This window comes from Bombina bombina, chromosome 4 (genome assembly GCF_027579735.1).
Source record: "Bombina bombina isolate aBomBom1 chromosome 4, aBomBom1.pri, whole genome shotgun sequence".
Taxonomy (NCBI): Eukaryota; Metazoa; Chordata; class Amphibia; order Anura; family Bombinatoridae; genus Bombina; species Bombina bombina.
The window spans coordinates 883,416,561-883,444,106 of record NC_069502.1 but is presented as its reverse complement, the minus strand read 5'-3'; the positions used below and the strand labels follow the sequence as shown (position 1 = coordinate 883,444,106).

General features: G+C 39.8%; 1 protein-coding gene across 1 annotated transcript in view; it reads left to right on the top strand.

Moving 5' to 3' along the window:
- Window positions 1-27,546, top strand: part of SHPRH (SNF2 histone linker PHD RING helicase) — a 307,366-nt gene that overhangs the window by 140,501 nt on the left and 139,319 nt on the right. The window contains exon 12 of the mRNA XM_053712489.1: window positions 24,004-24,167. Coding sequence (XP_053568464.1) covers window positions 24,004-24,167 — 164 coding nt within the window. The remainder of the gene's footprint in view (window positions 1-24,003; window positions 24,168-27,546) is intronic.

Sequence of the window (27,546 nt, the reverse complement as noted above, 5' to 3'; positions counted from 1 at the left end):
GGAGATGCACCTTTGCTTAATGGTACAATCTCAAATTGATGAAACAGCAGATTGTTATACAGATAAACATGTTTCTTATTTATTTTATGAGCCCATCCATACATTCTCCCACAAAAAACCTGAACTACCATTGTTTTCCACCTGAGCAGATAACTGTGCTGTAAAATGTTCACTTTTCTTCTTCAAATATCTGTTTTAACATGGATTCCCTTATGCCAGTGCAGTGTTGTACTAGACTTCCATAAAATTAATTTATCCAGAATCTGTATGGCGATCTGCGTTAAGCTTTTATTTATTTTACATTTATCTTTTAAAGGGACACTGCTGGTTACAACTACACAAGAATGATTACTACTTATATTGATATTGCTTGCTTTCTGTGTCTTTAAACCCTGTACATATGCCGGTTAGTGAAGCTCCGCATCTTCACACTAATCATCGCCATCTTGGAATTGAAGTATTTTCGCACTCTGTGGCAGAAGCAGTGCACAGTTGCTGATGTTTCATTGTTGTCTTTTTGACAAACTGTATTGTACACTTCAGTTTAGCTTGCACATTTTAAAAAATGAAACCCACTTGCTATTGTACAAGATACAGTCATCAATGTTACTGATCTGTGAATGCTCACCAGTGCTGTCACAGGGTGCACAATACAAGATGGCTGCATCCAGTATAAAGATGCAAAGCTTCACTGACACTGGTAATCAGTTAAAATATGAGAATGGCTTTGAAGAGAGCAGCAGATATAAGAAGAAAAACAATAGCATGATAAGTAGTAATCCTGCTTCTGTAGTTGTACCCTGCAGTTTAATGTCCCTTTAACCCCTTAACGACCGACGTATGCCATACGTCCTCAGAAAAAAAGCACTTAACGACCGAGGACGTATGGCATACGTCGTCGGTTTAACAGAGCACTGGAAGCGATCGAAATCGCTTCCAGCTGCTCTAACAGTATTGCAGGCTTGCCTTGATGTCTAGGCATCCTGCAATACTGTTCCCGAGTGCCGGGACCGGATTGATCACTCCCCCACGAGTGATCACTTCCGGTTTCGCTCCACGTGGAGCCCGGTAGTGTTTCTGCTTGTGTGCTAAGTGCCTTGGTGGGTCGAGGCACTTAGTTAGTTGTAAAATAAAAGTAAAAAAGGAAAAAAAAAAAAAAACGAATAAAATAAAAAAAAGCCCTAAATAGCCCCCCCCCTCCCCCTTCACTAGGCATCCAAGATGGCGATGCCCAGTGCATCATGGGGCCTCTGGGGGTGTCCCTAGCCTGCATCATCATAGGGGCAAGCTAGGGTCACCCAATCTGAGCCTCCCACCCTAAAAAAAATAATAATAAAATACCCCATTTGTCTGATCATGTCAATATTTGTAAATATTGACTATGATCAGTGTGGATCTCCCTCCCTCTCCTCACTTGCCATTTTGTTGGAGAGAGAGAGAGACCTGTATTTAGCAGAGAGAGAGATTTATTTCTTTTATTTGTTAAAAAATATAGAACCAAAGGCTCTTTTCAGAGCCATTAACCCCTAGCTTGCCAGTGATCACTATCACTGGCAGTAGCATAGGTGCACTTTTTTTTTGCTGCATTTTGCTGTCTGTGCATTTTTTTAGGGGTTAATTTTGTTATTGTAATTTTTTAAAAACCCAAAGGCTCTTTTCAGAAACATTTAGTTAATTTAATTTAATTTTCAGAGCCATTAACCCCTAGCTTGCCAGTGATCGCTATAAATCATTGGCAGTTGCAGAGCTGTACTTTTTTGCTGTCTGTGCATTTTTTTAGGGGTTAATTTTGTTGTTGTAATTTTTTAAAAACCCAAAGACTCTTTTCAGAAACATTTAGTTAATTTAATTTTCAGAGCCATTAACCCCTAGCTTGCCAGTGATCGCTATAAATCACTGGCAGTTGCATAGCTGTACTTTTTTGCTGTCTGTGCATTTTTTTAGGGGTTAATTTTGTTGTTGTAATTTTTTAAAAACCCAAAGGCTCTTTTCAGAAACATTTAGTTAATTTAATTTAATTTTCAGAGCCATTAACCCCTAGCTTGCCAGTGATCGCTATAAATCACTGGCAGTAGCATAGCTGTACTTTTTTGCTAGTTAATTTAGTTAATTAATTTAATTTTCAGAGCCATTAACCCCTAGCTTGCCAGTGATCGCTATAAATCACTGGCAGTTGCATAGCTGTACTTTTTTGCTGTCTGTGCATTTTTTTAGGGGTTAATTTTGTTGTTGTAATTTTTTAAAAACCCAAAGGCTCTTTTCAGAAACATTTAGTTAATTTAATTTAATTTTCAGAGCCATTAACCCCTAGCTTGCCAGTGATCGCTATAAATCACTGGCAGTAGCATAGCTGTACTTTTTTGCTAGTTAATTTAGTTAATTAATTTAGTTAATTTAATTTAATTTTCAGAGCCATTAACCCCTAGCTTGCCAGTGATCGCTATAAATCACTGGCAGTTGCATAGCTGTACTTTTTTGCTGTCTGTGCATTTTTTTAGGGGTTAATTTTGTTGTTGTAATTTTTTAAAAACCCAAAGGCTCTTTTCAGAAACATTTAGTTAATTTAATTTAATTTTCAGAGCCATTAACCCCTAGCTTGCCAGTGATCGCTATAAATCACTGGCAGTAGCATAGCTGTACTTTTTTGCTAGTTAATTTACTTAATTAATTTAGTTAATTTAATTTTTTTTAGTAATTGTTTTCTGTGACAGATACAAAAATGTCACAGAAAAGATATAGTGCTGAGGAGGCGTATGCCATCCTTGCGTCAGAGTCAGATGCCTCTATTTCTGACTCAGACCCCAATTTTGACCCTGCCATGTGCTCAGATACATCACTAGATGCAGTCTCAACTGATAGTGATGTATCTGTGGCTGCTAGCCCCCCTGCCAGCCCCCCTGCTAGCCCCCCTGCCAGAAGGAGGCGTGTTGCTGCCATTGCTGCTGAAGAGTGGGTAACGCCTCATCTCCAGAGGCCAGATATCCCACCCTTCACAGCAAATGCTGGCATAAATATAGATGTGGCAGGTTTTAGCCCCCAGCAGTTTCTGGAAGTGTTTCTGGGCGATGATATATTGGGGAACATTGTCGCCCAAACTAATTTATATGCCCATCAGTTCCGTGCTGCAAAGCCTGGAACATATTTGGCAAAGCAGCAATGGGCCCCCATCAATGTGCCAGAATTCAAAAAATTCTGGGCATTGACTATGCTGATGGGCATCATAAAGAAACCCTCCATTCGCTCCTACTGGAGTAGTAGCCCCATCTGCTCTACCCCCATTTTCTCCCAGACTATGTCGAGGAAGAGGTATGAAATGATTATGCATTTCATGCACTTCAGCGACAACAGCCTGTGCCCCCCTAGGGAGCATCCCCAATTTGACAGGCTGTATAAAATCCGCCCCCTGATAACCCACTTTTCTGCCAGGTTTGCAGAGGCTTATACACCTGGAAGGAATATATGCGTTGATGAATCCCTAATGAAGTATAAGGGAAGGCTGGGATTCAAGCAGTATATTCCTTCCAAACGCTCCAGATATGGGGTAAAGGTGTATAAGCTCTGTGACAGCGAGACTGGGTATACTCAGGCCTTCCGGGTGTATGAGGGAAAGGATAGCCACCTTGACCCTCCAGGTTGCCCAGAACATATGGGAACCACTGGCAAGATTGTCTGGGACCTGATATTACCCCTAATGAACAAAGGGTATCACTTGTACTTAGACAATTTTGTAGTCCTTTTGTTCAAGCTACTGTATTGCTTTGATACAGTAGCTTGTGGTACAATTAAAAAGAACCACGCAGGTTTCCCAGGACAACTTGTACGCACCCGGCTACGAAGGGGGGAGACCTCAGCTCTGCGCCAAGAGGAGCTGTTGGCACTTAAGTACAGAGACAAGAAGGATGTATACCTTCTTACCACCATCCACACAGAGAGGACGGTGGCGGTTTCTGTACGTGGCAGAGCTGAGATCATAAGGAAGCCAGTGTGCATCAAGTCTTATAACCGGCATATGGGTGGGGTTGATCTGGCTGATCAGCTGCTGCAGCCCTACCTAATTATGCGGAAGACAAGGGCCTGGTACAAAAAGGTTGCAATTTACCTAATGCAGATTGCAACCCACAACGCTTTTTTGTTGTTCAAAAAAGCAAACCCCAGAGTTAAAAAAACTTTTTTACAGTTTCAGCTCCAGATTATTACTGGGATTTTGTACCATGATGCACCTGCTCCCCGGGCGGTGATGGGAGAGAGCAGAGTTGGGGCAACTCATTTTATTTTTAAAATCCCCCCTTTTTCTAAAATTGGGCCTGTTATTTTTTTTTTTAACCAAAACCCCTGTCAAACCTATGCATGGGGGACATAGGTGTTCTCAGGGTGCCTTGCAAAAAACAACCTGAAGTATGTTTTTGTAATAACTTACAACAGTCTCTCCTAAATCATAGTCAAAAAGCAATGTGTCTGTAAAAATGAAAATTGAAAAATTACCACCATACACTTTCTCCAATTTTTTGGGCTAAAACGGTTGCTTCAAAGGCATCAAAGCACACCATATACAATACCTTGGGGTGTCAACATTTAAAAAATATACACTTTCATGGCAATAAATAAAAGTGGGGTATGCGATAGGCCACAAACTAAAGATAGGCCTATCAGAAGAAATACTCTCATTGTTAATAACTAAAATCACAAGTCATAAATTTGTAACATAACCTTCCCAAAATCCTGGCAAACCTATGCATGGGGGGCATAGGTGTACTCAGGGTGCCTTGCAGAAAACAACCTGAAGTATTCTTTTGCAATAACTTACAACAGTCTCTCCTAAATCATAGTCAAAAAGCAATGTGTCTGTAAAAATGAAAATTGAAAAATAACCACCATACACTTTCTCCAATTTTTTGGGCTAAAACGGTTGCTTCAAAGGCATCAAAGCACACCATATACAATACCTTGGGGTGTCAACATTTAAAAAATATACACTTTCATGGCAATAAATAAAAGTGGGGTATGCAATAGGCCACAAACTAAAGATAGGCCTATCAGAAGAAATACTCTCATTGTTAATAACTAAAATCACAAGTCATAAAATTGTAACATAACCTTCCCAAAATCCTGGCAAACCTATGCATGGGGGGCATAGGTGTACTCAGGGTGCCTTGCAGAAAACAACATGAAGTATTCTTTTGCAATAACTTACAACAGTCTCTCCTAAATCATAGTCAAAAAGCAATGTGTCTGTAAAAATGAAAATTGAAAAATAACCACCATACACTTTCTCCAATTTTTTGGGCTAAAACGGTTGCTTCAAAGGCATCAAAGCACACCATATACAATACCTTGGGGTGTCAACTTTTCAAATATATGCACATTCATGGAAAACAAATAAATTGGGGTATGTTAAAAGACCCCCCAAAAAGACGATAGGCAAAGAAAATATGTTAAATGTGAAAAGAAATCACAAACGCATGTCAGACATTTGGCATTGCACCCCCCAAACAAGCCACCAAACCTATGCATAGGTGGTATCACTGAACTCAGGAGATGTTGGTGACCACATATTGGTGTCTTCTTTGGTAGTAACACATAACAGGAGCTGTGAATCCATGACTAGTGGTTAAATTAGTGCATGGAAAGTGTTAAAATACCTGCATTTGAAATACCCTAGGAAGTCTACTTTTGAAAAACTGGAATGCGCTACCTAAAAATAAGGCCATTTAGCCCCCAGAGAACCAGACACACCTATACATAGGTGGAATCACTGTACTTAGGAGATGTTGTTGAACACATATTGAGGTGGTTTTTGGCAGTAACACATAACAGGAACTGAAAATCCATGCCTAAAGTACAATGTGTGTGAAAAATAACACAAAAAAATGACTACCCAAAAGTTTGACAAAGACTGGTGGTTGAATTAGTGCATGGAAAGTGTTAAAATATCAGCATTTGAAAAACCCTAGGGTGTCTACTTTTCAAAAATATATGGTTTGATATGGTTAAATTCCATTGGCCAGCTTCAGAAATGTCCCAAATAGGACATGGGTGCATGATGACCGATGTGAAAATTCCAAGTTGAAAAACTGGAATGCGCTACCTAAAAATAAGGCCATTTAGCCACCAGAGAACCTGACACACCTATACATAGATGGTATCACTGTACTCAGGAGATGTTGTTGAACACATATTGAGGTGGTTTTTGGCAGTAACACATAACAGGAACTGAAAATCCATGCCTAAAGTACAATGTGTGTGAAAAATAACACAAAAAAATGACTACCCAAAAGTTTGACAAAGACTAGTGGTTGAATTAGTGCATGGAAAGTGTTAAAATACCAGCATTTGAAATACCCTAGGGTGTCTACTTTTCAAAAATATATGGTTTGATGGGGGTAAACTCCATTGGCCAGCTTCAGAAATGTCCCAAATAGGACATGGGTGCATGATGACCAATGTGAAAATTCCAAGTTGAAAAACTGGAATGTGCTACCTAAAAATAAGGCCATTTAGCCCCCAGAGAACCTGACACACCTATACATAGGTGGTATCACTGTACTCAGGAGATATTGTTGAACACATATTGAAGTGGTTTTTGGCAGTAACACATAACAGGAACTGAAAATACATGCCTAAAGTACAATGTGTGTGAAAAATAACACAAAAAAAATGACTACCCAAAAGTTTGACAAAGACTAGTGGTTGAATTAGTGCATGGAAAGTGTTAAAATACCAGCATTTGAAATACCCTAGGGTGTCTACTTTTCAAAAATATATGGTTTGATGGGGGTAAATTCCATTGGCCAGCTTCAGAAATGTCCCAAATAGGACATGGGTGCATGATGACCGATGTGAAAATTCCAAGTTGAAAAACTTGAATGCGCTCTCTAAAAATAAGGGCTTTTAGCCCACAGAGAACCCGACACACCTATACATGGGTGGTATCACTGTACCCAGGAGATGCTACTGAAGACATATTAGGGTGTTATTCGGCAGTAACCCTTACCATTTTATCAGTAAATGTATTCTTAAATTGCTATTTGTCAAAAAATCAAATTATTCCCCCCCCCCCCCCAAACTTTGGCATAGATTGGTGGTAAAATGGTTGCATGAAAAAAGTCAAAATACCCCAAGTTTAATACCTTAGGTTGTCTTCTTTTAAAAAATATATACATTTGAAGGGTTATTCAGGGATTCCTGACAGATATTGGTGTTACAATGTAACTATCGCCAATTTTGAAAAAACATGGTTTTGAAATAGCAAAGTGCTACTTGTACTTATTGCCCTATAACTTGCAAAAAAAGCAAAGAACATGTAAACATTGGGTATTTCTAAACTCAAGACAAAATTTAGAAACTGTTTAGCATTGGTATTTTATGGTGGTTGTAGATGTGTTAGAGATTTTGGGGCTCAAAGTTAGAAAAAATTTGTTTTTCTCCAACATAGGTGTGTCCGGTCCACGGCGTCATCCTTACTTGTGGGATATTCTCTTCCCCAACAGGAAATGGCAAAGAGCCCAGCAAAGCTGGTCACATGATCCCTCCTAGGCTCCGCCTTCCCCAGTCATTCTCTTTGCCGTTGTACAGGCAACATCTCCACGGAGATGGCTTAGAGTTTTTTGGTGTTTAAATGTAGTTTTTATTCTTCAATCAAGAGTTTGTTATTTTAAAATAGTGCTGGTATGTACTATTTACTCTGAAACAGAAAAGAGATGAAGATTTCTGTTTGTAAGAGGAAAATGATTTTAGCAACCGTTACTAAAATCGATGGCTGTTTCCACACAGGACTGTTGAGAGGAATTAACTTCAGTTGGGGGAAACAGTGAGCAGACTTTTGCTGCTTGAGGTATGACACATTTCTAACAAGACTAGGTAATGCTGGAAGCTGTCATTTTCCCTATGGGATCCGGTAAGCCATTTTTATTACATAAGAATAAAGGGCTTCACAAGGGCTTTTAAGACTGGTAGACATTTTCTGGGCTAAAACAATTGATATATAAGCATTTTTAATACTTCATAGCTTTGAGGAGTTATTTTATTCTTGGGAATTATGTAAAATAACCGGCAGGCACTGTATTGGACACCTTTTTCTCTAGGGGCTTTCCCTAATCATTGGCAGAGCCTCATTTTCGCGCCTCTATTGCGCAGTTGTTTTTGGGAAGCAAGACATGCAGATGCATGTGTGAGGAGCTCAGATACATAGAAAAAGCTTTCTGAAGGCGTCATTTGGTATCGTATTCCCCTTTGGGCTTGGTTGGGTCTCAGCAAAGTAGATACCAGGGACTGTATAGGGGTTAAATATAAAAACAGCTCCGGTTCCGTTATTTTAAGAGTTAAAGTTTTCAAATTTGGTGTGCAACACTTTTAAGGCTTTAAGACACTGTGGTGAAATTTTGGTGAAATTTGAACAATTCCTTCATACTTTTTCACATTTGCAGTAATAAAGTGTGTTCAGTTTAAAATTTAAAGTGACAGTAACGGTTTTATTTTAAAACGTTTTTTGTACTTTGTTATCAAGTTTATGCCTGTTTAACATGTCTGAACTATCAGATAGACTGTGTTCTGTATGTGGGGAAGCCAAGGTTCCTTCTCATTTAAATAGATGTGATTTATGTGACACAAAATTTAGAGAAAATGATGCCCAAGATGATTCCTCAAGTGAGGGGAGTAAGCATGGTACTGCATCATCCCCTCCTTCGTCTACGCCAGTCTTGCCCACACAGGAGGCCCCTAGTACATCTAGTGCGCCAATACTCCTTACTATGCAACAATTAACGGCTGTAATGGATAATTCTATCAAAAACATTTTAGCCAAAATGCCCACTTATCAGCGAAAGCGCGACTGCTCTGTTTTAGAAAATACTGAAGAGCATGAGGACGCTGATGATATTGGTTCTGAAGTGCCCCTACACCAGTCTGAGGGGGCCAGGGAGGTTTTGTCGGAGGGAGAAATTTCAGATTCACGGAAAATTTCTCAACAAGCTGAACCTGATGTGATTACATTCAAATTTAAATTGGAACATCTCCGCGCTCTGCTTAAGGAGGTGTTATCTACTCTGGATGATTGTGAGAATTTGGTCATTCCAGAGAATGGGAAAGGCCCGGCATACCTTTCGTCCCTCCCCCTATATTTAAGAAATTGTTTCCTATGGTCGACCCCAGAAAGGACTTATGGCAGACAGTCCCCAAGGTCGAGGGGGCGGTTTCTACTCTAAACAAACGCACCACTATCCCCATAGAAGATAGTTGTGCTTTCAAAGATCCTATGGATAAAAAATTAGAGGGTTTGCTTAAAAAGATGTTTGTTCAGCAAGGTTACCTTCTACAACCAATTTCATGCATTGTTCCTGTCACTACAGCAGCGTGTTTCTGGTTCGATGAACTAGAAAAGGCGCTCAATAAAGATTCTTCTTATGAGGAGATTTTGGACAGAATTCATGCTCTCAAATTGGCTAACTCTTTTACTTTAGACGCCACTTTGCAATTGGCTAGATTAGCGGTGAAAAATTCTGGGTTTGCTATTGTGGCGCGCAGAGCGCTTTGGCTAAAATCTTGGTCAGCGGATGCGTCTTCCAAGAACAAATTGCTTAACATTCCTTTCAAGGGGAAAACGCTGTTTGGCCCTGACTTGAAAGAGATTATTTCTGATATCACTGGGGGCAAGGGCCACGCCCTTCCTCAGGATAGGTCTTTCAAGGCTAAGAATAAACCAAATTTTCGTCCCTTTCGCAGAAACGGACCAGCCCCAAGTGCTACATCCTCTAAGCAAGAGGGTAATACTTCTCAAGCCAAGCCAGCCTGGAGGCCAATGCAAGGCTGGAACAACGGTAAGCAGGCCAAGAAACCTGCCACTGCTACCAAGACAGCATGAGATGTTGGCCCCCGATCCAGGACCGGATCTGGTGGGGGGCAGACTCTCTCTCTTCGCTCAGGCTTGGGCAAGAGATGTTCTGGATCCTTGGGCGCTGGAAATAGTCTCCCAAGGTTATCTTCTGGAATTCAAGGGGCTTCCCCCAAGGGGGAGGTTCCACAGGTCTCAATTGTCTTCAGACCACATAAAAAGACAGGCATTCTTACATTGTGTAGAAGACCTGTTAAAAATGGGAGTGATTCATCCAGTTCCATTAGGAGAACAAGGGATGGGGTTCTACTCCAATCTGTTCATAGTTCCCAAAAAAGAGGGAACATTCAGACCAATCTTAGATCTCAAGATCCTAAACAAGTTTCTCAAGGTTCCATCGTTCAAAATGGAAACCATTCGAACAATTCTTCCTTCCATCCAGGAAGGTCAATTTATGACCACGGTGGATTTAAAGGATGCGTATCTACATATTCCTATCCACAAGGAACATCATCGGTTCCTAAGGTTCGCCTTTCTGGACAAGCATTACCAGTTTGTGGCACTTCCATTCGGATTAGCCACTGCTCCAAGAATTTTCACAAAGGTACTGGGGTCCCTTCTAGCGGTGCTACGACCAAGGGGCATTGCAGTAGTACCTTACTTGGACGACATTCTGATTCAAGCGCCGTCCCTTCCACAAGCAAAGGCTCATACGGACATTGTCCTGGCCTTTCTCAGATCTCACGGGTGGAAAGTGAACGTAGAAAAAAGTTCTCTATCTCCGTCAACAAGAGTTCCCTTCTTGGGAACAATAATAGACTCCTTAGAAATGAGGATTTTTCTGACAGAGGCCAGAAAATCAAAACTTCTAAACTCTTGTCAAGTACTTCATTCTGTTCCTCTTCCTTCCATAGCGCAGTGCATGGAAGTAATAGGTTTGATGGTCGCGGCAATGGACATAGTTCCTTTTGCGCGAATTCATCTGAGACCATTACAACTGTGCATGCTCAGTCAGTGGAATGGGGATTATACAGACTTGTCTCCGACGATACAAGTAGATCAGAGGACCAGAGATTCACTCCGTTGGTGGCTGTCCCTGGACAACCTGTCACAAGGGATGAGCTTCCGCAGACCAGAGTGGGTCATTGTCACGACCGACGCCAGTCTGGTGGGCTGGGGCGCGGTCTGGGGACTCCTGAAAGCTCAGGGTCTTTGGTCTCGGGAAGAATCTCTTCTCCCGATAAATATTCTGGAACTGAGAGCGATATTAAATGCTCTCAAGGCTTGGCCTCAGCTAGCAAAGGCCAAATTCATACGGTTTCAATCGGACAACATGACGACTGTTGCGTATATCAACCATCAAGGGGGAACAAGGAGTTCCCTGGCGATGGAAGAAGTGACCAAAATCATTCAATGGGCGGAGACTCACTCCTGCCACTTGTCTGCAATCCACATCCCAGGAGTGGAAAATTGGGAAGCGGATTTTCTGAGTCGTCAGACATTTCATCTGGGGGAGTGGGAACTCCATCCGGAAATCTTTGCCCAAATTACTCAGTTGTGGGGCATTCCAGACATGGATCTGATGGCCTCTCGTCAGAACTTCAAGGTTCCTTGCTACGGGTCCAGATCCAGGGATCCCAAGGCGACTCTAGTAGATGCACTAGTAGCACCTTGGACCTTCAACCTAGCTTATGTATTCCCACCGTTTCCTCTCATCCCCAGGCTGGTAGCCAGGATCAATCAGGAGAGGGCATCGGTGATCTTGATAGCTCCTGCGTGGCCACGCAGGACTTGGTATGCAGACCTGGTGAATATGTCATCGGCTCCACCATGGAAGCTACCTTTGAGACGGGACCTTCTTGTTCAAGGTCCGTTCGAACATCCGAATCTGGTCTCACTCCAACTGATTGCTTGGAGATTGAACGCTTGATGTTATCAAAGCGAGGGTTCTCAGATTCTGTCATTGATACTCTTGTTCAGGCCAGAAAGCCTGTAACTAGAAAAATCTACCATAAAATATGGAAAAAATATATCTGTTGGTGTGAATCTAAAGGATTCCCTTGGGACAAGATAAAAATTCCTAAGATTCTATCCTTTCTTCAAGAAGGTTTGGAGAAAGGATTATCTGCAAGTTCTTTGAAGGGACAGATTTCTGCTTTGTCTGTGTTACTTCACAAAAAGCTGGCAGCTGTGCCAGATGTTCAAGCTTTTGTTCAGGCTCTGGTTAGAATCAAGCCTGTTTACAAACCTTTGACTCCTCCTTGGAGTCTCAATTTAGTTCTTTCAGTTCTTCAGGGGGTTCCGTTTGAACCCTTACATTCCGTTGATATTAAGTTATTATCTTGGAAAGTTTTGTTTTTGGTTGCAATTTCTTCTGCTAGAAGAGTTTCAGAGTTATCTGCTCTGCAGTGTTCTCCTCCTTATCTGGTGTTCCATGCAGATAAGGTGATTTTGCGTACTAAACCTGGTTTTCTTCCGAAAGTTGTTTCTAACAAAAACATTAACCAGGAGATAGTCGTGCCTTCTTTGTGTCCGAATCCAGTTTCAAAGAAGGAACGTTTGTTGCACAATTTGGATGTAGTTCGTGCTCTAAAATTCTATTTAGATGCTACAAAGGATTTTAGACAAACATCTTCCTTGTTTGTTGTTTATTCTGGTAAAAGGAGAGGTCAAAAAGCAACTTCTACCTCTCTCTCTTTTTGGCTTAAAAGCATCATCAGATTGGCTTACGAGACTGCCGGACGGCAGCCTCCTGAAAGAATCACAGCTCATTCCACTAGGGCCGTGGCTTCCACATGGGCCTTCAAGAACGAGGCTTCTGTTGATCAGATATGTAAGGCAGCGACTTGGTCTTCACTGCACACTTTTACTAAATTTTACAAATTTGATACTTTTGCTTCTTCTGAGGCTATTTTTGGGAGAAAGGTTTTGCAAGCCGTGGTGCCTTCCATCTAGGTGACCTGATTTGCTCCCTCCCTTCATCCGTGTCCTAAAGCTTTGGTATTGGTTCCCACAAGTAAGGATGACGCCGTGGACCGGACACACCTATGTTGGAGAAAACAGAATTTATGTTTACCTGATAAATTACTTTCTCCAACGGTGTGTCCGGTCCACGGCCCGCCCTGGTTTTTTAATCAGGTCTGATAATTTATTTTCTTTAACTACAGTCACCACGGTATCATATGATTTCTCCTATGCAATATTCCTCCTTTACGTCGGTCGAATGACTGGGGAAGGCGGAGCCTAGGAGGGATCAGGTGACCAGCTTTGCTGGGCTCTTTGCCATTTCCTGTTGGGGAAGAGAATATCCCACAAGTAAGGATGACGCCGTGGACCGGACACACCGTTGGAGAAAGTAATTTATCAGGTAAACATAAATTCTGTTTTTTTCATTTTTTCCTAATATTTTATCATTTTTTTATAGTAAATTATAAGATATGATGAAAATAATGGTATCTTTAGAAAGTCCATTTAATGGCGAGAAAAACGGTATATAATATGTGTGGGTACAGTAAATGAGTAAGAGGAAAATAACAGTTAAACACAAACATCGCAGAAATGCAAAAATAGCCTTGGTCCCAGATGGTCAACAAATTGAAAAGTGGCCTGGTCACTAAGGGGTTAAACATGTTCCATTTACTCTTCAGAATGTTATAACCCAAATAAAGCAAAAGTAACAATCTAATCTTGTGCAGAGAATTTTTTCTCCTTTTAGATCTTTGTCATGTCCTTTTATTTCCATTTGCCGTTTCGACTCAAAAAAAATATGAATAGGAAGCCAGGATTAATTTTTCTACTGGGAATAGACGTTTATTAACATTTTATATTTTAGTTATATGTAAACAGTATACAACTTGGAAAGCAACATAATATCTGTCACAAATTAAATATTGTTAAATGATCAGGAAACCACAAACTTTCTTTTCCATGATTTGTATTAAACTTACAATTTTAAACAACTTGCAAATGTACTTCTATTATAAAATTTGCTTCATACTCTTGTTATCCTTTGCTGAAGAAACCACACTGCACTACTGACAGCTAGCTGAACGCATCTAGTTAGGCAATCACAAGAGACAAATGTGTGCAAGCTCTCACTTGTGTAGGATATGTGCATATATTTTTAACACGGGATGCCAAAAGAACAAAGCGCATTTGAAAATAGAAATGAATTTTAAAGTGTCTTAAAATTACATGCTTAAAATTTTGTCTTTCCTATACCTTTAAACATTTTTATGGATGAAAAAAAAAATATTAAAAAAATAAGTGACACAAACCACTTACACCTAAACTAGTGCTGCTCTTGATACTGTGGGATCTTACTATATACTAGATATGGATTTGGATCCTTCATTAGGATCTAAATGCGGAAAAGGCGGCCGCTCGTGCCATTTGGCTCTTTTCGGAAACTGAATTTATTCTCGTGAAACCTCAACACACCTAGATCTGGATTTGCACAGATCTTAGTATGCTGAACTTTCACAAGTATAAATGCGTCTCTGAAAAGAGCCCAATGCCACTTGCAGCTGCCGTCTATTGCATTTGGATCCTAAAACACGTCTACTATATACTGCTTCTATCTCTTAATGAACAAACACCGACAGTGTACACTTTTAGAAAAAGGATATAGTAAGAGTAAGGGCAATTAATTGTGCTTTATAAGACTTAACTTTTACTAGTGAACAGTTAAAATATTGAATTTATAAAATACGTAGGGGACAGCTAATTTATGATATCCGCTGATGCAAAGGAATTAATTTAAAAACACATTTGCTGACCTTACAATATATTATTGCAAAATTATATAGTTAAAGGGAGTTTATTAACAGATAGTTTAAGGGGATAATTATTACTGTATTCTTAGAGCCAAAAGTGGCTATCGCCCTTAATTAATTACCCCTCCATACACCTGTATTTAATCAGTAGTATCCCTTAAAATTAAATAAAGATCTGCTAGCAACTGGTGCACAAGGCATAGCAAATTAGCATGCTAGAAGAAAAGAAAATTTCCCTTACGCAGTCGCGTTTCACTCACACTTTTTCACCCACTGTGTATACCATAGACAAAACAAATATGGAAATATCAGAAGTTCTCTCCTATGCAAAGTCAGAAAAGCACTATCCAACAAAGGATATGTGAGCTTTGTATATATCTCTGCAGTCCTTAGTTTACAGAAGTCGCACATTCTACATAAAACTCCTGTCCTTGCAGTGCAGCTAGCTCTACGGACCGCAGTGATACTTAATCCATTTCCAAAATCTATCAAGCACAAGCAGAAAAAAAAGTTAATCTGCGATTCACAGTAGTGTTTATCATACGGCTCCTAAAACAGATAAAATTGCACCTACAAAATAAAATAGTGTGTAGCCAATTGAAGTGAAAGATCCACTTAGCTGATGGTGTCTGCAAGGTCTAGTCTACAAACCGTTCTGCTGTCACGGCACAGCACTTTATTCGGATTATCCCTTCTTATATGTAAAAGGAAGCTACACAGATCTCTCTTCCACCACTGTCTACACGTTTCATTTGCATGCAGTCAAACTTTCTCATTAGGTCCAGAGTAACACATAAGCCTTTAATTTTTTTTAGCAATTGTTGCATTGTTTTGCAGTCAAGGGACATGCCTCTTGATTACTGTTTTATCTTTTCTTATTTGCTTGGCCACATAGGGACAAATATATAAATGATATTCAACCTATAAACAAAGAGAGAAAAAAATATTAGATGAAAATAAGACAGAATACAGCACTGAAATGTGTCCAATTTACTCGTAACAGAATTATCAAAAAAAATTGCACCATAATCTAATAAAAAGAAAAGTTAAAAAATGATCAGATGAACCAAAGACTGTAAATTACGAAGACTGAATATTATTAAGCATAGATAAATCCAAATGAGTAAAAAGTTAGAGAGGTTATTTTACATTAAAAAAGTCTATCATGAATGTTTTTAAATTAGGGTTTGGTTTAGTTCTCAACACAGTTTCTAAGTCTACCTGTCGATCATCTTGCCCTTTAAAGTAGACTGCTGAACAAAAGCACAGCCGCACTATAATCCTGGCAGGAAAAATGCTGGCATAATTCTGCCTTTTGATGATAGCATTACTATAGTGCAGCTGCGTTATCCTTTTGACAGCCACATTATTGAAAGCAAAAAGGAGAGCTTGACAGTAGTAAAGTAACTGCCCCACTGCTCCAGCCCATCATTTTTTACAGTGTGTACCAGTGCCCTTGGTGCAACAATCCTCACCCGGTCACATGATATGGCCTCAGCTTGCCCCATCAGCCATCCTCCTCCTGTCCAAGAGCTGCTAATAATGCTATGCACATTCTCGCCGACTGAACCCTCGCCATTATCTGCTGAAGGACAATGAACTAGGAAGGTGGCAGCTAGTAGTAATGTGCTTGGTACTCTGGGGGATTCGTGAGTGGATGACTGATGACGATTGCAAAATTTAAGCAATTAATGCTTTGTCAACATAATTAGTCACAGATGGGTTAACAGTGATGTAGTTCAGATTTTATTTACAGTTATGTGTTCTGATTATTGGGAATTGTATTTTAATTGTAATGCCACATCTTCCATGTCAGGAATTGGCAACTTTAAAAAGGGTTGGTAAATCAAAATATAACAGGCTTTCTTGAGGCTACACACACTGGACTTTAAATATACTCTATCCCTCTCTCTCTCTCTCTCTCTCTCTCTCTCTCTCTCTCTCTCTCTCTCTCTCTCTGTGTTCTTGTGCAAAAATACATAACTGAAATGTGCTGCAGCTAAAAAAATTGCAACCGAGAGGCACAAAGTAAAGTGATTAGTTGTGAAGTGTGAACCAGGACCCTTTATTAAAGAAAAATTCAAATCCAACCGGTTTGATAGACATAAGGCAAAAGTGAGTTAAAAGACGCTAGGATTTACCCTCACTAAAAAATAATATGGCATTTGATGATCACTTATTAAAAAAAAAGGTCGCTAAACTCACCCTGTCTGTGCCGTGGCCGCTCTCTCTTCTACCAATGAGGCAACATTTCCACCTCTAAACCAATAGCCTTGCTAGCATATAGAACACTGTCAGATGACACGCACAGCTATTGGTTTAGTGGTGGAAACGTCACCTAATTGAGAGAAGATCGATGTGCCGTGGGCGGCCGGAGGCTCTGACTTTTAGCAAGGAGCCGCGGCACAGACAGGGTTAGTTTAGCACCTTTTTTAATGTGATCAATGAAACTCCAGATTATTTCTTGTGATGGTAAATCCTAGCGTTTTTTTAAATGCTTGGATTTACCATAACTTTAAAAATCCCATATAAGATGTGTTTTGTTCATAGATTTAAAGTTCGGAATTGCTTATGTGCGAAATCATTAACCCTGTGTGAAAAACATAAGAACACCCTGATTTTTCTGAACATTTGGAGCATGCACAGTTTTCTTGAATTAGAATAAGTAGATCTCAGTGACAAATGACACATTAAGAAAATTACAGTGTTTTTTAATGTGCTGTTGTCTGACTGTAACTGTGGTGTGGTTAAACACATAATTAATATAAATTCCAGAGCAGCAATATACTACTGGGACATATCTAAAATAATCTGGTGAACAAATGACAAGAAGCATATGTATGCAGCTACCAACCACCAGCTAGCTCCCAGCAGTGCATTGCTGCTTCTGAGCCTATCTAGGTATGCTTTTCCACAAAGGATTCCAAATAATTTATTTACAGAAGTAAAATGTGGTATCGGTCAAAGACTAGTTTTGGTATGTAAACGTTATACATGCAAATGTTAAATAAAGTGAAACTCCTCCACTAAGAAAATATCCATAAATGTCAGATGTCATAAATTTGTGTTAGTAGTAAGGCTTTAGAATAATAGCACTAAATACCACCTCAGCAGTGAAGGCTGCCTCTTGACCCTACGGCTACAAGAAAACTATCATTCAACCCAGCACATAAAGTTTAACAACTGCTTTGAATCATAAAAAAACATGGCTCCAGTGTGACATCTAAACAGCTATAAATGAGTTCCTGTACTATAGTATTCATAGTATATACTATTAATTAAGCACTACATTGCAAGGAGATCTGCATACAGAATAAATGTGTTAAAACTGATGGTGACATAATTTGCATTGTTGTGCAGATCATGCACATAACCCTTGAAAACTCTTGGGTATGTTTTAGCTTTCGTCCACTGCTGTAGCCAAATAAAGGGATAGCAAGGTCAAAAATTCAATGTGCATTGGTGGCTTTCAATTAAAAATAGAAGCATTTTTACAATATACTTTCGTTAGCAAAAATGCTTAAAGTAAAAGTTATTGTTTTTCAGTGACATACACACATTTTCTGTAAAGGTCTGTGCACCAGTATTCAAACACTACACCTTCTTGGAGAGTCAGCATTGGCTTATATATTCAGAAGCAATATACACCACCATCAGCTCTCTGAGCAAGTATGGTATTTGAATACTGGTGCACAGGCCTTAACAGAATATGTGCATAGGCCACAGATAAACAGTAATAACTTTTACTAGAAAAAAACATTTCTGATGAAAGTATATTGCAAAAATGATTATTTCCTTACTAAGATAGCGAGAGTCCATGGCTTCATTCCTTACTGTTGGGAAATACAACACCTGGCCACCAGGAGGAGGCAAAGACACCCCAGCCAAAGGCTTAAATATCCCTCCCACTTCCTCATTACACCAGTTATTCTTTGCCTTTCCTCACATTAGGAGGTGGCAGAGAAGTGTCAGAAGATTCAGAGAGTCCTGAAAAAGGGTATCTGCCCTTCAAGATAGGACTGGAGTTTTAATTAGTCATGTCATCCTCTCAGTGAGAGTATTGATGGAAGTTAGAGTCTGGAGATGCAGGGAAAGTATTTCTGCGAAACCGTTCCTAAGCAATCGGTGTTTACGAGTTTTTCTGCCTGCTTTCTCTCACTCAAGTCCATGTCAGGAGCGCTGCTATAAGACTATCACACTTGAGAGGCTGTGTTCTGTTTCACAGTTTGGATCCTGGAGGTAAGATTGTTTAAATTTTTACACATAAAAAGCTATAACAGGGTCACAGTGTGGCTCCTTTATACCCTGATAGGATCCAGGGTTAATATCCTCTGAAGGGGGTTTATTGAACAGTTGGGGTTAATTATTCAGTGTATTAATTATTTACATGCTGCTTTGTGTAATTTTTACCTGGGCTGAATGACTGTGTTTTTGGCTGGAACAAACAAGTTTCACTTTCGTTTTTGAAAGTGTTGCACAACTCCTATTATTGCTGTACTTGTAATAAAAGGGGTGGTCTATGTTCATTTCCTGTATTCCGGCTGAGACTTAAACCTGAGGAGAGCGTTTCCTCTGTTAACTGTCTGGGTCTAGGAGGTGGTGAGTGCCCCAGTCATTGGGAGTATAAAGGTGCAGTTTTCTATAATAAAAAACGTTTTTATTTGTGTCCTTCTGTGTGTATAACCTGAACTATGGAGGACTCTGACCTGTTAGAAGGTACCTCTTCTGTACTAAATCATACCTGTTTATATTGTGAGGAGGCTGTGGTTTTCCCGCCCACTCATTTATGTTCTACATGCCTTAACATCGTTATAAAGTCTAAGAAGGGAGACAAGCCTGCTAGGGCTCTTAGTCCCTCTGAGCCGTCTACCTCTCAGGACTCTGTGTCCCGTGAGATTGCTACCCTTGCTACATTATCCACTCCACATGCAGTTCCCCGTAGCACATCTAATCCTCCATCCGGAGGAGGTCTTCTTCCTGCGGACTTTGCCGCTCAGTTACAAACGGCGGTGTCTGCTGCCCTCAGTGCATTACCTTGCTCTAACAAACGCAAGAGGAAGGTTAAACAGCTCTCCTGACCCGGAGTCCTCTAAATATTTATCGGATTTAGCTATTATGTCCCAGTTATCCGATGATGAGTTAAAGGGACACTGAATTGATTTTTTTTTTCTTTTGTGATTCAGATAGAGCATGCAATTTTAAGCAACTTTCTAATTTACTCCTATTATCAATTTTTTCGTTCTCTTGCTATCTTTATTTGAATAAGAAGGCATCTAAGCTAAGGAGCCAGCCAATTTTTGGTTGAGTACCCTGGACAGCACTTGTTTATTGGTTGGTGAATTTATCCACCAATCAGTAAGAACAACCCAGGTTGTTCACCAAAAATGGGCCAGCATCTAAACTTACTTTTTTCTTTTTCAAATAAAGATACCAAGAGAATGAAGAACATTTGATAATAGGAGTAAATTAGAAAGTTGCTTAAAATTGCATGTTCTATCTAAATCACGAAAGACAAAATTTGGGTTTAGTGTCCCTTTAACCTCTGTAGCTTCAGAGGATGAACTTTCTGGGTAGGTGTCCTTGGCGTCTAAACCTCCTGCTGCGGAGGAACCATGCTTTAGATTTAAAATTGAGCACTTGCATTTTTTATTAAAGGAGGTTGTTTCTATGTTAGAGGCTCCAGAGGCCATGCTGCCTGAAGAACATATGATTCCTAAATTAGACAGAGTTTACGAAGACAGGAAAGTTCCTTTAAATTTTTCCTGTGCCGGTTAAGATGGCGAACATTATTAAGAACGAATGGGAAAGAATTGGTTCTTTCTTTTTCCCCCCATGTACTTTTAAAAAGTTGTTCCCAGACTCTCAAATGGATTTGTGGGGCTCCATTCCTAAGGTGGATTGTGCTATCTCTACGCTTGCTAAACGTACTACTATACCTCTTGAGGATAGTTCTTCGTTCAGAGAGCCGATGGATAAAAAAATGGAAACCTTTTTTAGAAAGTTGTTTCAACATACAGGATTTTTGTTTCAACTGGTGGCTGCAGTTGCCGCGGTTGCCGGAGAGGGATGCCTTTCTAGGGTGCGTTCAGGATCTATCCTCCTTCCGAGTTGTTGTCCCGGTGCCTATCGAAGAAAGAGGTTTGGGATTTTATTCAAACTTCTTCGTGGTCCCAAAGAAGGAGGAAACTTTCTGCCCAATTCTGGACCTAAAGTGCTTAAACAAATTTCTCAGTGTCCCTTCCTTCAAGATGGAGACGATAAGGTCCATCCTTGCTTTAATTCAGGAAGACCAGTTTATGACCACTTTAGATCTGAAGGACGCTTACCTTCATGTTCCAATCCACAGGGAACACTTTCAGTTCCTGAGGTTTGCATTCCTGGACCAGCACTTCCAGTTCATTGCCCTTCCCTTTGGCCTAGCTACTGCTCCAATAATCTTTACAAAGGTTCTGGGGGCTCTTCTAGCCATTGCCAGAATGCAGGGTATTGCAGTAGCCCCATACTTGGACGATATTCTGGTGCAAGCACCATCCTTTCGTCTTGCGGAAGAATTCTCTGAGTCCCTTCTCAGTCTTCTTCAATCACATGGATGGAAGATAAACTTGGAAAAGAGTTCTCTTATCCCAAGTACTATGGTGGAATTCCTGGGTACGATAATAGACTCAATATCTATGAGGATATTTCTAACAGGCCCTACTTGAGTCCCTCTGTGGCTCAGTGTATGGAGTTGATTGGTCTCATGGTGTCCTGCATGGACATCATTCCTTTTGCCAGGTTCTGTCTCAGACGTTTACAACTGTGCATGCCTGAGGCAGTGGAATGGCGATTATTCAGATCTGTCTCAACAAATTGTATTAGACAGCCGGTCGAGAGAATCTTTCTTGGTGGCTCTGTCCAGATCATCTGTCCCGAGGGACATGCTTCTTAAGACCCTCCTGGGAGATTGTGACTACGGACGCAAACGTATCCGGATGGGGAGCTGTTTGGGGTGCCAGGAAGGCACAGGGGTTGTGGACTCAGGAGGAGTCCTCCCTCCCGATCAATATTTTGGAACTACGGGCAATCTTCATGTCCTTGAAGGCTTGGCCACTTCTGGGTTCGTCCCAGTTTATCAGATTCCAATCAGACAATATTTATCCCTGTGGCTTACATCAACCATCAGGGGGAACGAGAAGTTCCTTGGCGATAAAGAAAGTATCTCAGATTCTGTTCGCTGTCAGCGATCCACATTCCAAGTGTGGACAACTGGGAGGCAGATTTTCTCAGCAGGCAATCCTTCCATCCAGGGGAATGGTCTCTCCATCTCGAGGTGTTTGCAGAGATATGCAGCAAGTGGGAGATGCCAAAGATAGATCTCATGGTGTCCCGTTTCAATACCAAGCTACCCAAGTACGGGTCGAGGGATCCCCAAGCGGATCTAATAGATGCACTAGCAGTGCCCTGGAGGTTCAAACTCATATATCTTTTTCCCCCATTACCACTTCTTCCTCGAGTGGTGGCCCGCATCAAGCAGGAGCGGGTATCCGTAATCCTGATTGCTCCATCGTGGCCGCGAAGGACGTGGTTCGTGGATCTAGTGGGGATGTCCTCATCTCCTCCGTGGAAGTTACCTTGTCGCAGAGACCTGCTGATACAAGGTCCATTTGTTCATCAAAATCTAGATTATCTGAGGCTGACTGCGTGGAGATTGAACGCTTAGTCTTAGCCAAGAGAGGTTTCTCTGAGAGTGTCATTGATACTCTTATTCAAGCTTGTAAACCAGTTACTTGGTGTATCTACCACAAGGTGTTGGAGGACCTACTTATTCTGGTGTGAAGAGTGTGTTTTTTTTTCTGGCACAGAGGTAAGGTTGCCAGGATCTTATCTTTTCTCCAGGATGGGCTGGAGAAGGGCTTTTCTGCTAGTTCCTGGAGGGAACAGATTTCAGTCCTATCGGTTTTATTGCACAAGAGACTGGTTGAGCTTCCAGACTTGCAGTCCTTTGTTAAGGCTCTGATTAGGATCAGACCTGTGTTTAGATCTGGGGCTCCTCCATGGAGCTTAAATCTTGTTTTTCGGGTTTTCCAACAGGTTCCGTTTGAGTCTCTGTATTCCGTTGACATAAAATTGTTATCTTGGAAGGTTCTCTTTTTATTGGCTATTGCCTCTGCGCGCAGAGTTTCTGAGATCTCTGTTATGCAATGTGAACCCCCTTATCTGATTTTTCATGCAGGTAAGGCAGTTTTACATACTAAATTAGGTTTTCTTCCTAAGGTTGTGTCAGATTGCAACATCAATCAGGAGATTGTGGTTCCTTCCTTGTGTCCTAATCCTTCTTCATCGAAGGAACTTTTTCGAAACAATTTGGATGTGGTTCGCGCTTTGAAGTTCTATCTTCAGGCTACTAAGGAAGCGTAAGGAGTGTCATCCTCTTAACTTACGAGACAACGGGACATCGTCCTCCTGAGAAAGTAACGGCTCATTCCACTAGAGCAGTGCCTTCCTCTTGGGCCTTTAAGAACGAGGCCTCTATGGATCAGATTTGTAAGGCGGCTACCTGGTCCTCGTTACATACTTTTTCAAAATTTTACAAGTTTGATGTTTTTGCTTCGGCTGATGCAGCTTTTGGGAGAAAAGTTTTGCAGGCTGTGCTGCCCTCAGAATAGGGTCCGCCTCTTCCTTTTTGTTCCCTCCCATTATTTATTGTGTCCTCTGGAGCTTGGGTATAGTTTTCCCAACAGTAAGGAGTGAAGACGTGGACTCTCCCTATCTTAGGAAGGAAAACATCATTTATGTTTACCAGATAAATGCCTTTCCTTCCGGATAGGGAGAGTCTACGGTCCCCGCCCATTTTTTCTTGTCTATATGCAGTCCCCTATTATTTATTTTATTCTTCTGGCACCATTTATACCCTAATGTTTCTCCTACTTTTCCTTGTTCCCTCGGCAGAATGACTGAGGTAATGAGGAAGTGGGAGGGATATTTAAACCTTTGGTTGGGGTGTCTTTGCCTCCTCCTGATGGCCAGGTGTTGTATTTCCTAACAGTAAGGAATGAAGCCTTGCACTCTCCCTATCCAGAAGGAAAGCAATTTATCTGTTAAGCATAAATTGTTATTTAAAATTGAAATGCACCCATGCACATTTAATTTTTTACCTTTCTATCCATGTAAGGATAGATTTAAATAACCTCCTACAATGATCAAGTAATTTGTATAATATTGTAGGGTTGTGGTTCTAGAATCTGCAGAGACACAAAACCAATTTACAAAGTGTGTTACGCAGAAGGAACCAGAATTGGGGATAGTACATAGAGGGAACAAGGAAGATGAATCAATACCTTAGTGTTTAGATACATGTTAATTGTATCATCTTTATGTCAGTGCGTTCATCTTTACAACATTTGCAATATTTATTTCTTACAGATTTATTTGGATTAGTTTTGTTCCTTGGAGTTGATCCCTACTGGGTTAAACACTGGTGGGACCAGATTCTTTATAAACCGTACTGCAGAAAGGATCCACTTCCATTGTATCGCCTAATAGCCAAAATAATGTGGAGGTCTGCAAAAAAAGATGTCATTGATCAGGTATGTGTTTTTAATTATTTTTTTTACAAATGTTGGTATTCCTGTAATAATATACAAGATGTTTGACTAGTGGGTGTACAGTATGGATAACATATGGATATTGTTCTGGAATATACTTAGTTGTTGATTCATTGTTGTGCACAAGCTTGATTTTCATGAAAGCAAGAAACATTACAGATCTCATGGAAAAAAATATTCTTTGTAATATATATGTGTTGTGCCTTTGGTTTATATGTAAATGCTTGGTTATTGAAGAGAGGATTACTAAAGATAAGTTTTAAAACTATCTGTTATTAGCAGAGGTTTACTTAATCTTTAACCCCTTCCCGCCGTTTGAATGTTCCATGCCGTCCTAACGGTGCTGGAACGTACTATCCGTTTAACTGTACTGAAGTGAGTAAGATCGCTGGCGGGAGGGGGTGCCTAGCGTCATAGGCACTACCCCCCTAACCTAAACCCATCATTGAAATCACGCGATCGCAGGATTTAAAATTTTACTTATTTGTTTACATCTTTGTTCAGATGTAGACAAATTAGACCCGGCAGGAAGGGGTTAAGTATAACAAGGTTAAAGTATTATTTACAAGGATATGCAGATAGTTTGCAAAATCTGTTTAATGTCCACAACTTTTTGTTCTAGTTCTTTATACAGCGGTCAATTTCATATTTTTGTTTTCTGCTCGTATTCTGAATTTTACTTCTTGCTTTTACGTAAGCATTGTGTAACTGTTTCTCAGTTTTCAGACTGGTTCCTACATTTAAAGGGACGGTAAAGTCATTGGAAAGTTGTTTGAAATTCCATACTCTAAACAATTTACTTCTATTATCTAATTTGATTCATATTCTCTTGGTATTCTTTTTTGAAAAGTATACCTAGGTAGGCTAAGTAGTAATGCACTGGGGGCTAGCTGCTGATTGGTGGCTGCACATATATAAGTCTTGTCATTGACTCACCCAATGTGTTAAAGGGACAGTAAAGACATAATTAGCCGTTCATGATTTAGACAGAGCATACAATTTTAAACAACTTTCCAATTTACTTCTTTTATTTAATTTGCTTATTTCTCTTGTTATCTTTTGCTGAAAGGTTAATCTAGGAAAGCTCAGGAGCAGCAAAGAACCTAGGTTCCAGCTGCTGATTGGTGGCTGCATATATATACCGATTGTCATTGGCTCACCCATGTGTTCAGTTGTGAAACCAGTAGTGCATTGCTGCTCGTTCAACAAATGATACCAAGAGACTGAAGCAAATTTGATAATAGAAGTAAACTGGAAAGTTATTTAAAATTGTATGTTCTACCTAAATCATGAGAGAAACATTTTGGGTTTCATGTCCCTTTAAAGTAATTATACCAAACTCAAATTTGTATCATTAATAAAATGATCTTACGTACCATTTGTGTGTTTTTAAAATATATAATTCAAATGACGTATAAAATATATGGTAGCCTTGTGATTCTGTGTTGTAGGAGGAAGCTGGAATCCTGGGGGTTATATAAAGCGCAATACATGAGTTGGAAAGAGCTCTAAAAAGTGTCAATATAATAAATAGGGGAAATAAAGGCTCCACCAATATGTAATTTTCCCTTTTTCTTTGAGGAAACCTATGAGAAAATCTACCTTTTTAAAAACAGCAATAATGAAAAAAGGAAAAATAAATTCTTTATTTTTTTTTAATTAGATGTGTTGCTATTATATAAAAGACACTTGATGGCATATAAAAGTAGAATCATTTAAAGGATTACACAAAGTATTTTAAAAAATACAGAGCGGTGCAAAAGATTTAAGCAGCTATGAAAAATGCGGTAAAGTAAAAATGTTTTCAAAAATATAAATATTGATAGTTTTATTTTGTTAATTGATAAAATGAAAGTCTGTGAACCAAACAAAAATCTAAATCAAATCAATATTTGGTGTAACCATTCTTTGCCTACAAAACTGCATCAACATCTACAAACAGTGATACAGTTTCAGATGTGTCTGTAAGTGAGAACTTAGGATCCAGTGATCATCAATCTGTTTGGTTTAGTATTCATGTTCAGGAACCGTCCACCCAGACTAAAACAAAAGTTTTAGACTTTAGGACGGCAGATTTTTCATTAATGGGAGAATACCTAAAAAACTATTTAAAGGGGAAAACTCTTATTACAGGGGTTCAAGAACAGTGGGAATTTGTGAAAGGTGCCATTTTAGATGCAACCGCACACTGTATTAGACATGTCTGTAAAAGTAAAAGAAAGCGGAAACCAATTTGGTTTTCCAAAGAAGTAGCACATGCTGTAAAGACAAAAAAGATAGCTTATAAAAATTACAGACACACACAAGCAGATGATGATATGAAAATATGGAGACTCCAACAAAAAAAGACTAAGCAGTTAATTAGGAAGGTTAAAGCTCATGCAGAAGAGAAGATAGCACAGTCAGTAAAACATGGGGACAAAACATTCTTTAGATATATCAGTGAAAGAAGAAAAAATAAGGTAGGAATAGTAAAATTGAAATCAGTTGATGGTAGAATAATAGAAGGTGATAAGCAGATTGCAGACTGTCTCAATGATTACTTCTGTTCTGTTTTCACTAAAGATTGTGAAGATACAATGTCTACATTAAGGGATGCTACGCAAAATAGAAACAAGCTTAACAGTAATCTTTTTACAGAGGATGAGGTTTTGTTAGCATTATCAAAAATAAATGTTACAAAGGCAGTGGGTCCTGATAATATTCATCCAAGGGTTTTAAAAGAACTTCGATCAGTGCTAACTGTCCCATTAACTGATCTGTTTAATCAGTCACTATTAACAGGAGCTGCCCCAGATGATTGGAGAATAGCAAATGTAATACCTCTTCATAAAAAGGGCAGTAGAGAAGAATCTGGCAACTACAGGCCAGTTAGTTTAACTTCAGTAGTAGGGAAATTAATGGAAAGCCTCTTAAAAGAAAGAATTATGACTTACATAAAGACAAACAATTTAGAGGACCAAAATCAGCATGGTTTTACTTCAGGGAGATCATGTCAGACTAATCTAATTGACTTCTTTGATTATGTAACAAAAGTATTAGACAAGGGAGGAGCAGTTGATGTAGCATATCTAGATTTCAGCAAAGCATTTGACACCGTCCCACACAATAAACTTATTCACAAACTATATCTCCTTGGTCTAGATTCAAAAATTGTAAACTGGGTGGAATGCTGGCTTAAGGACAGAAAACAAAGTGTCTTAGTAAATGGAGTTCATTCAGCAGAGGGGGCTGTTACTAGTGGTGTTCCTCAGGGGTCAGTTCTGGGGCCTGTTTTGTTTAACATATTTATCTGCGATATCAGCAAAGGGCTACAGGGGAAAGTATGTCTCTTTGCAGATGATACAAAAATTTGTAACAG